General features: G+C 44.6%; 2 protein-coding genes across 4 annotated transcripts in view; both read left to right on the top strand.

Moving 5' to 3' along the window:
* Nucleotides 1-9,058, top strand: part of CAMTA1 (calmodulin binding transcription activator 1) — a 330,506-nt gene extending 321,448 nt beyond the window's left edge. For all 3 annotated transcript variants that reach the window (XM_035901530.1, XM_035901532.1, XM_035901531.1), the window contains one exon: nucleotides 7,809-9,058. In XM_035901530.1, coding sequence (XP_035757423.1) covers nucleotides 7,809-7,872 — 64 coding nt within the window. In that variant the 3' untranslated portion in view covers nucleotides 7,873-9,058. The remainder of the gene's footprint in view (nucleotides 1-7,808) is intronic.
* A 2,813-nt stretch (nucleotides 9,059-11,871) lies between these two features.
* Nucleotides 11,872-12,703, top strand: part of VAMP3 (vesicle associated membrane protein 3) — a 6,398-nt gene continuing 5,566 nt past the window's right edge. Inside the window, exon 1 of the mRNA XM_035901520.1 lies at nucleotides 11,872-11,876. Within this exon, the coding sequence (XP_035757413.1) occupies nucleotides 11,872-11,876 (5 nt within the window). The remainder of the gene's footprint in view (nucleotides 11,877-12,703) is intronic.

The following is a 12,703-nucleotide window of genomic DNA, read 5'->3' as shown; positions in this document are numbered from 1 at the left end:
CCTGCCATGCGCCACGCGCCCGTTGCGGCAGGAACCCGAGGGCTCTGCGGCAGGCGAGCGCGGAGCCAGCCTTGCAGCCGCTCAACGCGCTTTGGGCTGCGGCACAGAGGAGGCTGAGCCACAGGGCCTGTGCCAGCCAGATGGGCGGATGTACCCGTTCTGTCCTTCCTCTGAGCAAAAGCCGAATGCTGCAGTTCTGTCATGTGTAAAGCCTTTCGAAAGCAGCAGAATTGGAAGAAACTGGTGCAAGGTGGGAGTTGCAGGGAGAGAAGCAGCAGCAAATGTTTTTCTCCCTGTGCTGCCTCAGGCTAATTCTGCAGCAGAGGGCTTCCTGGTGGGACCTGCTCTTTAATGCTTCCTGGAGATAATTGGGGGTCTCCCAGTCTTTCCTGGTTTAGTCTGGCTAGCCATGGACCATGTCCCACAGCGTGTAAGAAAAGGGACCAGTGTGCGTGTCTGCAGCTAGATGCTGGTGCGCTCAAAATACATTCCTGCCTCCAACTACTCCTATTTCTGCAGTTTTGGTGGTGTCTTTTTATTCCTCCTCCTCCCCAGAGAATTCCTGCTTAATTGATTTGGCTGGCTGCATGCAGGCATGCCAGCACAGTTCCTGCTGCATCCTGCTCTCGGGCACCTCCGTCTGCCCTGGTGTCCACAGGCTTGGGCTGCCCCAGAATGTCCCTGCTCGGCATGCTCCGCAGTGTGGGAATGGCACAGGCTGGAAGCTTTGCATGCCAGACAGGAGGGGTTGTTTTAAGACCTTTGTTCTATGAATGGAAAAAATAATTTAAACTTAAAATGTGCATACCAAAGTGGGCTAGTCAGATGCAGAACTGAAAAGAATGTGCAACGTACGACTTGAACGTAGATGAATAAAGCACTTGTGCTGTTGTGCTTTTCCTTTCAAGGCCAGGATTCCCACTTAGGAGAGCAGATGCATGCTGCAGTCTCGGGATATGCTAAAATTCACCGGTGTCGTGTGGTCTGTGGGGGCGACTGTAAAGAGGAGCAAGTGCAGGGTCCAGGCCCGCAGCCAGTGCACGGCTCCCTGGACTTGAGCAAAGCTGGAGAAGCGCCCCCCGCGGGCACGCTCTGTCCATGCTGCCCGGTGATTTTGCTCCAGGTGCAGCTGGCAGGCTGTTGGTGGAGAAATAGTTGTTGCATGTTAAGGCTTTGTGTATGTAACAGTGCATGAGACGTTAGCGGGAGGCAGATTCTGGAAGCTTAGTAGCATTTGCAGGTTTTCCTGTGGATGGCAAGCGGTGTGGGTTTGGTCAGGAAATAGGGGAGTTCTCTGCTTGTCTGGAAAAAGCAATCTACGAACTAGAACAAAACGTGTTAGCTGCTGTTTTGCCAAAATAAGTCTGTTACTGCAAGTGATTCTTTGCCGCTTCGCATTCTGATAGCAGCCAACGTGCATACGCTGCTGGCTGGCGTGCATGCACATGAGAAAAGTATCTCTGGGCCTTCCAATGCGCACAAGCTGACGTGTCCATATATGCTGAAGGAATGCATGCAAACCTATGTCTGTCTGTAATACACAAATTTGATGTATTTGTACACTGACACCGTGCTTATGTAGGCTGCGTGCGCAGATAAATGATCACAGCATTTGCCTCCGTGTTTAGTTCAAAAACCTCTTTTCAAATTGATTTAATTATTTTTTCTGGATTTATTTGGGTTACTTTATACCAGGATCAGTAAAGAGGGAGAGTCGGGAGATTTTATTGACCAACTTGGGTGAGACAAAACTTGTTCTCTTCCTGCGGTAGAAATTAAAAGACTTTCTAGGGAAAAAAAAAAATCCAGTTACTATTGCCTTTAAGTAATATTCACCTCGGGGGAACCTGCTCCAGTGAACAGATTTCAGCTAGTCCCAGTGCCTGCCTCACAAATGATTCCCTGCTCATCGGTTAAGCCGCCCACTGTAGCCTCCGCTGAAGGAGAGCTTTGCTCAAAGTCCAGATACAGGACATGAACAAAAATACACAGCTGCTTGAACTGCGACCCTCTGCCGCGCTCTCGCAGGCAGGTGATCTGGAGCAGATCACAAGGAGCAAGCCGTGTCCCATCGGTAGGCTAGCCGATCGCTTTCTGCCTGCAGCGAAACTTCTGTCCTCTCTGGGGCAGAACAAGTGCACTTGTTACCTGTGGTCACGAGTGATAAAGAATGTTTCATTCACAGCATCTTTCATTTAAAAATAGATCCCCTTACCCACCCACCCCCCCCCAGTTTCTTATGGTTTGATTCAGTGCTGCTCTCCAGTTTGGGGAGTGTGCACCTAACACCTGAAGTCAGTTCCTCCGGTAAGTACAACTTTATTTCATACCTGAATAAACAACATCATCTGCATTTTGTTGTTCTTTGCACACCCTTCCGTCTCTCGGCATTTCAGCAACAAACCCTTTCCTATTCTTGTGCACCCAGGACTTGTATTTTTTTTGTGGTTTTAATATGTGCTATGCAGCAGCCATTGCATTTAAGTACCCGGGTTCTTACATCTCTTAGTAAGGTTGAGAATGGGGGAGAATTCTAAGGGATTTAAAAGTCCCATTTGTTTTTGTTCAGGAAGATGTGAGAAAATGTCATATTGGGATATGCGTCACTGTGCCTGCAACAAGAGTTTTCAAAGTAATTTCTTTTTTCATTTACCTCTTGCAGGGGCTGAATGTATTTGGAGCTCAAATGCGTGTGTTAAATCGCAGACCGCGTGCTCTTTCTTATTGGGCCTTTCTGTTTTTCTTGTTTCGCTGCCCAAATGAGATATCTGGAAAAAGGCAAGAGCTCCCTTTTCTTAAATGTCCCACAGGCCATTTCAGCTCTCAGAGCAACAGGTAACTCGCCCACCAGCCTCGTCTGGCTCCTGCACCCTGTCCTCTATACTGATCTTCAGCATTCAGATTCATTAAACATTTCCCTGGCTGGGCATTATGGAGAGAATTCGATGAAACAGCTTTGTGTTACGCTTTACCCATGAAGCCATCGTTTGCTGTTAACTCTTTCTAAGTAGGCCTAATTCATTTGCTGGCACACTCCCATACAAGACTGGGGAGGGTGCGTGGGGAGAGGAGCTGCTGCTCGCTTCTGGGGCTGTTGCTTTCTACATTGCTTCAGCACGTAACGATGCAACCTCCTGTATGGTGTCCAGCTAAGTCACCACAGTTCGAAGGGCCGTAGCTTTGTCTGGCTGGAGCAGTCTGGGAACTGGGACGTAGCTCCCAAGTGTCAGGGTTCAAAGCTCATGGTTGAAATCATCATCTTTTACCTTTCTCTGCGTCAGCACCACAGCTGCGATTCAGACACCTTCTCACTGGTCATCTCTATTGCACGTGCTTTTTCTGTCCATCTGCTCTTCAGCAATTGCTGAGGGAATGACTTGGTACCTTAGAGGCGCTTACTGTCTAGAGAAAATGTTATTTGAAGAGGTTTTTGTTGAAGGCTTCATCAGTGTAGAATCAAATCTGCAGTCCTTGCAATTCTGTGCGTGGTTTCAGTAGCTGCTGCAGTAGGATGGTACTTGTTTGGAGTCGTGCGATGGCCAGAGCCTGTTGCCCCTTCTCGTGCGCTCTGGCTTGCAGCCGTGTGTCACTTGAACTGTCCTCACCTCCAGTCCCCTTGCAGCTGGAGGACTTCCAGAAGCGATCCAAACCAGCGTACCAGTGCCTGTAGACCTCTGAAGAGGCTTGCACACCATCCATCAGCGCGTGGCCTGCTGGTATTTCTTGCTCTCAGCACGCTCATTTTAAAAGTGTCTCGCTGTAAGTCTACCACAGTGGATAGAAACATCTTCTCTGAGAATATCCTTTCTGCTGTACCATTCTATAAATTCCAGGAGTGTTCTTTTTCTTAGAGCAGTTTATTAATGCTTGTAACTGCAAACGCTTGGGCCTCTTCCCCTGCCTGAGTCTGAGTGGAAAAATAGGAACCAAAGAAGATTGCCTTCTAGCATGAAGGCAATGCTACATTGCTCACTTAGACCTCTCCTAGGAGCGCTTACTCAGTGGAATTTTATGTTCAAGGGTCCTAATTTGTCCAAAATTCTTCCCTGGTCAAAATGTATTATTAACTGCATTTGAAAATGTAGAGGGTTTATTACACAGAGCATTACTGCCCGCACTCATGTTGACACTTTATATTGTTGTACAAAATCAAAGTACCACCGAGTAAAGAACTTACTCAAAAAGAAGTGTTAAATGAGGACTGTCAGGACTTTTAACAGACTCTCCAATAAAGAATTAATTGGTTGAAAACAGTTAGTTTTAGGTTGTCTTGATAAAGCAATTCAGAGGCTTGTTTAAGAACAGTTCTTTTAAATGCTAAAGGGAATGGATTGCCTTGGGCTGGTATCTAGCTTGATGCGTACGCTGCTTCTGGCACTACATGCTTAGCCCTGGCTCGGGGAAGAAGCAGGGCGTTCATGATGCTGATTTGGTGCTTCCCAGGTATCGGTCTGGCCACAGGTTTGCTCAGTTACTGGCAGCAGTTAGAGGTACTTCAGTTCCACTCGGGCTGTGCCGCACTGCAGAGCCCCCAGCTGAGCGGGGCTGCCTGGAGCCTGCGGCTGGGAGAGGGGAGAACTTCCCTGGCCTCTCGGTGCTGGCTCCCCTGAGGGAGGGGGAGCGATCATCAGCCACAGACTGCAGGTCTTCATACCTTCCGGGCAGATATTACACAAATAAGGGACCTGCAGAACCTACCTGCCCTCCCATTTTTAATGTAACACGTGCGTAATTACTGAACGTAGAGGTTCGTTTAATTAAAAATGTGGTAGCTTAATAAATCTGGATGGTCATCACCTTGAAACTTAAGTTTATAAATGCTGTGCAATGCAGGGTTTGTTTTGAGCCATTACATACTGAACAGCATCTTTCAGTAAAGTACCCAAATTTCAAGGTCTTTAACTTTGCCGTAGGGCAGTTCTGTACTAGTATGTGCTTGTGGTTTTAAGCAGTAATTATCATAAAGTTTGCAACATTTTTAGAAGCCTGAAAATCTGTAAACCAATGTAAAGTACCCTTGACCAAGGGGAAGTGTTGCATATTTCTGAATAGGGTCTGTACTAGCGCAAATGTTGAGTGCTGCAGTAATTAACTTCCATTGGCATGTGTGCTCCAGTTAAACAGATTCCGTAGGTCTGCACCAGTACAGATATTGCATGCTGTAGGTTGAGTTTGCAGCAAAGCATGTCTTGCATTCTTCCAGCAAAAGTGCTTTGTTAGTGTAGTCCTTGCATGTTGAAGTGCTAAACTAAGGTCTAGCATGTCTCAGTGAAAGAGCCACCAGCTTATCTAATGTGCATGTTCTCGTAAGAGATCTATAATAACAGGTTAATTTTACGTTCCAGTACTGAAGTGCAACAGAAAACACTTGGAAGTTGCACTGCAAATCATGTGTTAATAGACTGTTTCTTGAACATAGTTAACCTAAGCCTTAAAAACTGCTTAGTGTGCAGAGGCACACCATGTTTTTATCGCACAGCAGCGATCTTGGCTCACCTTCCACTTCTAAGCGGTGCTGTAATAGGAATATTAGTAATAATTTCAAGGGAGAGGCTGCTTTTCTGCTGCAAGAAAAGAAAGAAATCTAAATATACTGAAGATGGTCAGTTGGTCCTTTGTGAGCATTTTCTGTTCACTGTGCTAGTCCTCCTGTGTTTCCTGTAATGAAAAGATGATCTGGACTGGGTAGCACCATAACACATCACCACCCGCTGGGGACGAGCAGAGGCTCACTGCTGCCTTCTGTGTGGTGCTGGAGCCCCTGATCCTGATATCAGCAGGGTCCTTCAGACACCAACTTGCATAGAGACAAAATTTCCCCATAGAAAATGTCTCTGTAAAGTTGTAGCAGGCATTTAGGCTCGGCACGGCACTGCCCAGATAGGAGTTCAGAACCAGTGGTGCTGCTTGCTGCCTCACCCCTTCCTCAGCCTGGGGATCAGAGCACCCCTTGGCACCTGGGGGAGCTGTACTGAGGCACCCCTCTGCCAGACTGGGATTTTGGAGGAGTGCCGTGGCCCCTTGGGTGTAGGTCTTCAGGCTCTGAAAACGGCACGTTCATTTGGACTAGCAGAGCTCCCTGCCTTTCAGTACATGGTAACTCTACCGAACTGTTTGAGATTAAGGTGCTTGGCAAAGGTCTAACCTGCATATTGGTCACTGTGATTTTTTTCTTCAACTCCTGTTTCCCCCAGTTTCACAAATAAAGAGAATGCCTTTGTGTGCTAGAGCTTTGAGTGAGCTGAATGTTAAAAGCAGCCAGCTCTCTCTTGACTGTGATTCTGAGTAAAAGTACGTGCAGAAAAATTCAAAAGCAAAAGAGTGAAATGGAGGTGTATTTACAGAGGTCAGTTTATAGCCTTCGTCCTATCGTTATCTTAGCAGGCTGGTGCAAGAGCCGAAAGAGGATGCGCGGGTGGAAGGCTTCAGACAGAAGCTACAGCCTGGCATTGCGGCTGCCTAGCTCTCCTGACATCTTTTACGATCTAGATTTACTTAGGCTTTGTTAAATTCATTCGCTCTTAATTGGATTCAGTTGCACAGACTCGCAGCTCTGACACAATTCTTTGTACCATTCCTTCGTTATTTGTCCTTTCAAGTTTTTGCTGCGTCAGTTGGGCATGTATGTGCTTTGCTAAATCACCTTCATTTAGGCTGCGTTCCGCTCCTTCTGGGGTGGTCCTCCCTTCGCAGCAGCGCAGGAAAGGCCCGTGGAGGCGGGTGGCGAAGGGATCGCACTGCAGGAAGGAGCTCCCTGCAAAAGGAGGCAGAGCCAGGCTGCTGCAAGCTCAGCCGGGCGCCTGCCTTCAGGTTTAGGGGCAGCACAGGAAGTGCCTGCAGATTTGGTTTGGCTCCTTTGCAGGGAGCCATCGCTGCCACCCAGCCAGTTTGTCAGCCCGAGCAGAGGATTGCTGCTTCTCCAGCACTGATGCACAATTCTGCTTTATTTGATGGGACTGAAATGATTCCCTTCTCTTCATCCTTTTAATTTAATTTTTAATCATTTCAGCTTTCAGTGATGATTTAGTTCTTGTGCTGACAAGTGCTAGCAGAGGTAATGTACTGCATGCATTTTAAAGAGCTGAGAGCTGAAGCATCAGGCCGCGTCTAGAGAGAGCGACTCTTGCGCATTGTAGGTTCATCCCCTTGGCATGCAGTGTCCCCCACTGCTGGCTGGGAAAAAACATGACTCTGCCACCAACAACACGCTAGAAAATACAGCTGCCAGCAGCTGGAATAAGCATGCAGTAAATTCTCTTTCTTCACCCCCACACCGGTTCCTTCTGCTCACACACATACACCACCTTGTGACCTTACCTGAGATTCTGTATCAACATCGAGCTTCCCTTGTAAGTATGACCGAGTGATTTTTCCCCTACTGTGCTGGGCGCGACATCAAATTGTCGCCACTTTGGCAACGTGTGGAGAAAAGAGGTCGACACTGAAAAGCCTCCTTGCCGTAACAGCTGGAATAGCAGGCAGCTGCAAAATCAGTTCACGAACAGCAGTGCAGAAAACCCCCAAGCGATTAAATAGGCCAAGTACCAGAACAAGTCCAGCCACCGTTACAAACACCAGGAACAAACAGTAGCTGGCAATAAGTATATCTTCCCAAATGTGTTTGATTTCTAGCAGCCCATTCTTGTGCTTCCGACTGTTGGCGGTGTCAGGAACGTGTTACCCTCCTGTCATCGCGCTGGGAGCTGGCTCTTTCGCACGGGAGGTTAGCGTGAGGAGTCGCTTTGATTTTTCTGTCTTAAAAGAGATTTGCAATAGAAGTGTCATATAGCTCCTCTTTGTTTTTTCAGAGTGAAAGAATTGAAAAAGGCCAAGGAACTTGAAGATACGCAGCAGCATCCCGTAGCAATGTGACATTGCTTTTCAGACTGTTTTCATTTTCTGTTTTTAGCAGAGACATGCAACAACAACAACAAAAATACCCACTGCAGTTCTGGAAATACCAGCTGCAGGATTTTAACAGTAATGTTTTGGTCATTGCATTTGCACTTTCATGGACAACTTTTAATTTGTTCAGCAAGACATCTTGGAACTCAATCTTCTGTTGGATCATGGGGAAAACAAAAGACACCAGGAGGAAGTTGTGAGTTGCTTCATTCTCCGAGAAGGAAGAAGCGATTAATTATCCTTTTCACATAGGGCTGTATTAAACAACATGTGGAACTGTACAAATATTATACCAAAAATATTGTTAAGAAAAGGTGGGAATGCACAAGCAACATGAGAATGCTGTTCCTGCACCTGTCAGTCATCTCCAAGACACTGAAGCTTTGGGAGTCTCAGAGGAGGGGCTTAGATCAGTACATCTTTATTGGGGCCATGCATCCTCATTTCCTTCGCACTTCTGTCCTTTGTGGTTTATTTAAATCTCTACAGCACACTTAATGCAACTTTTTAAATCTGCAGGTTTTTAATACATCCCGTGGGAATTACAGAAGGGGTTGGTGTGTGAGATAAACGGGTAACGCGTGAGGAACGGAGAGCGCAGCTTAAGCAAGTTTTAAAAAGTTCTTTTGGTATTTTTACTCGAACCTGCAAACATACCAATTGCCATGTACTTTCTCTCATATTCAGCACTTTATTTTCTAGCCTTACTTCCATGTACTATTATTTTCATTAAGTTCTTAAAATAATTTGTAAGACCTGTAGCTTTTTATCCTAAGTACTTGTCAAACCTCTTGTCGTTTTGCAGAGTCACATACATTTGTTGCCTGGACATTTTATACCACCTAAAGATCAGAGTGGTGCTGCATTCTGGCCAGTAACTTTCTTATTTTGGCTACTGCATTGAAATCTGGGCAGTTTCTGTATATATAGAAGGTAGAAATGGAAAATGAGAAAAAAAAATATTTGAAAGGGAATATATTGATTAATTACTAAATATTTTATTCACAAAGGGTCAATAACTTGGCAAGATAAAATTATTATTTGTATAGTTTTGTCTGAATGAACGAGAAGAGTGTGGATGTATTGTTTGTACATACTGTATATATTAAAACAAAGAGATATGTGCATGAACTCAAGAAAAAGAAATGAACAAAGCAAAGCATTAGTGGCTATGGTCTGTAAAATGAAGCAAAAACTTTATTTCACTATAAGAAACTTTATTTTAAATGTTCTTTAGAAGAACATTTTTGCTAAAGCATGACTAAATGGCAAAAAAAGAGCTACTGTATTTAGACTTAGGAAAAAAAAAGGCAGAGCAACATTACTTTAAAAAAAAAAAAAAAAGAAAAAAAAAGGATATGTTTACATTTGATTTTGGCTACCAGGAGTTTGGTTTGGTCGGATTTAATTTATTTATTCCTTCCTGCTTTTTTTTTCCCCCATCTTTTTTTTTTGTTTGTTTGTTTTGCCAATGGTGCCAAGTAATGTGAATGCTAATATTGCTTAAAAAAATTAAGTTACTTTTGCAAAGCAGATAATCATAAGAGTACAAAAACCGTATCTAGCTTAACACCATACACTCACTCCAATAAAGAATACTTAGAATGAACATAAAATGAAAAAAAAAATAGTACGAAAGTAGAAAAATATGTTTCACATTTTCATATCTCCTGCTGGAAATCAGAAAATGTAATAAAAATTGCACAAAAAATTTTAAAAATTAAGTAAAACTTAAAAAAAAAAGATGCAAACTGATCTTGTAGGGGTGTCATGGTATATTGCTATTTCCACATAGTGAGGAGCCAAAGAAATTAGGGTTTTTTAAATTGAACTACTAATTTAGAACTGTCACAAATTCTCATCAATGGGAACCAGGTTCTGATCTTTCTCACACAGGAACGTAAGGGAAGAAACCGCTGAAGCCCGTGTCGTTGCTGTGGGTTACGTACACGTGTCTGAGATCAGAAGCTGCTCCCAGGTGTTTGTTTTGCTTGTGGCAGATTAAAATTTCGAATGGACTGGTGTAAATTTGAGATTGTTAGTTTTGGAATAGTTGTTCTTGCTTGATCCCGGCCACCAACTGCAGTGTTTAAACGCAAGGCTCGTTGTGAAGCCTCGAAATATTCACATGTAAGAAGCTTTTAAACTGGTGTCTTTAGAAGAAGAGTAAAAACAAAGATTGTGGCAAAAAAACTGGGGTCAGTGCTCTTGGTGCCTTTTCTATAATTGTACCTGTTTTTAATTACTTCTTTTCACTGCCAGCATTGAATTACAGTAGATGTGCTATAGCTCATTATCAGAATTCTCTTGTACATTTCTGAACTGCTGCTTTACGACCTGATTCAATTTTAAAAAAGGGAAAAAAGAAAAACGAATGGCTGGGCGCTCACAGTGCCTGTGGGCAGCCTTGTAGCCTCGATTTACTCTATGGAATTGGGACCTTAGCCGTTAAATTCTCCTCCTGTGCAAAAATGGAACAGGAGACGCCGAAGAATCTCCTTTGGAACAAATTGGAAATGCTCTGTATTAATACTGGAAGAACTCTGACATTTTGAAACCAAAACGTTGCTCCCATTCACCAATACATGACAATATAGAATCGACCTTTTCCTAACAAGAGTAGTGACCTCAGTGGAAATGTTCTAACTCCTTGTCTTTACAGAAAATGATTCAGTAATATACAGAGCTATTTCAAATTACTCTTCCAGATCCATGGGCCTGGTGGTGTATCTACTAATCCAGATCCTGCTTCAGCCAAACGTTTAAGCATGTACTTGCTGGTAAACATGCAAGCAATTCCATGGGCGCTACAGAACTACTTGCATGCTTTAAGCAAGGTACAGCTTCCAAGTGCTTTGTTGTGTCGGGCCATAACCCTTCAGTGTATCACTGGGGAGTTGGAAAGACTCCCCTGCAGTAGAGTGATTCTGCTCACCCCTTTCTTGGTTGTGGAACTTACATTTTCACGGAAGATGAGTTAAGTGCAGCTTTCTGGGAAAACTCGGATTCCCAAGTGCCAGGAGCCAGATCTTCTGTCTTCTGATAATGGAAATCGCTCCTTTGTGAAACACATTCGACAGCAGTAATACTGTGTGAAAGAAATACAGAATATAACATGAACCCCCTCTCTGGTTGCACGCTTATGGCAGTTCCACACAATAGTTGGTGCCCAACGGGGGGTCCCCAAGACTTGCATGTAAAACTAGTATAGATGTCTTCTCTTTTGTAAGTTTTATTTTTGTAACCGTGCATGTAAAGCATCACTGAATCAATGGATCTGTTGAAGAACTCAGCTGCTGGAACCATGCAAAATGTTTTGAATTGCCCTTAAAATATGGAAAATGTTTTCTGAATGCTTTATATTCTTTCTGCTGTAAATTAAAAACAAAGAAAATTTCCCCATACAAAGTGTGCGCCTTTTTTTAAACACTTCTCTTCCATCCTAGCTCAAGAGAGGAATGTAGTCCTTTAGTTGCTGCAAGTAATGTGAAAAAAAAAAAAAAAATGTGCTGCTTCTACTCCGTGACCTGTTGGTAAGGAGCACCTGGATTCTTACGGGTTATAGCCTGGACAGTCCACCCTCTCTGTTTCTTCCCCTGAGGCCCTCATCCCAAGCAGAGACTTTTCCTTTTGCGTGTTGTCCACACACTTGCAGAAGAAAGGAAAACTGTTGTAAACCCCCACACGCTGGGTACCGTCTACGCATAACAGCCCAGCTTCAAACTACAGGTTCTGTCAAGATGACCACAACTATGCAAAAGCATTCAAAATCCCTCTGTCCTTAAAATCCAAGTTCCGCCTGGCTGCAGCTAGCGCCCCGGTTTGGTGGACAAGAGTTCTCAAGGTAGTATGCTGCAGTTTATCAAATTTGGAAACATCCTGTGGAATTACGTAGGTGACATGGCACTACATGACAGGCCTTTCACCAGCCCTTAGGTGGCCTCAGCTCCCATTAGGTTTTCGAACATGACGTAAATCAGTTCTGTATAACCGTAGAGATGTGGCAGATACGTACTCGTGTATGGGCAGCGAGCTGCTCTGAGACCAAATTCTTTTCAGCTCCTCTTCAGCAGACAAATCCCTCTCAGGGTAGGGGGTCTGGGGCTTTCCTGAGAAACCACACACGCCTGCTGAATGGTTAGAATGCTAAATCCTGCATTGTGCTCAAAGCAGAGGCGGATGGTCGTAGCGCGAGAGAGGCCTGCAGACACAGAAACCTACGCGGTCACACTTAGTAACACAGTAATACAAGTAACGGAGCCTTCAGAGCTAGCTATTGCATGAACCAACCCTCTGTCGTGCAAGTTTTTGTACTCAACTACAAGGCTAGCCTAGCCGGGGAAACGGATGTCATAAATTAATCACCTGGTCTGTGAAAGACTAGGTTAGTACTATTGGGAGTAAGTTCTTCCAAAACCCAGGACCACAACAGAAGATAAGGTTTCATTGAGAGAGTCTTCTGGACTACAGACAAACAAGTTCAATTATGTTTCTCTTTAAGAATAAATCAGCATTTAACTCCTCAGTTTGCTCACAGCTCCTTCTCCGATTTTCCCTTTTACGTGCCTGTTCATTCCTGGGTTCTCCTTTAGCCTTGTGCTGGGTTGACCCTGGCCAGAAAGGAAGCGCAGGCAGCTGCTTGCTCACTCCCCCACCTCCCTGCTGCTCCCCAGCAGCATGGGGGAAGAGAACTGGAAGAGCAAACATGAGGAAAAAAAAAATGCCTGGGGTGAGATAAAGAGTTTCATAAGCAAAGGAAAAAAGGGAAAAGAACAAAAAATAAGAACAAGCAACGCCA

Source organism: Egretta garzetta, unplaced genomic scaffold (assembly GCF_000687185.1).
Source record: "Egretta garzetta isolate BGI_Z169 unplaced genomic scaffold, ASM68718v1 scaffold389, whole genome shotgun sequence".
Lineage (NCBI taxonomy): Eukaryota > Metazoa > Chordata > Aves > Pelecaniformes > Ardeidae > Egretta > Egretta garzetta.
Note: the sequence above shows the minus strand (reverse complement) of the source record. Positions and strands in the feature narration are given on the sequence as shown.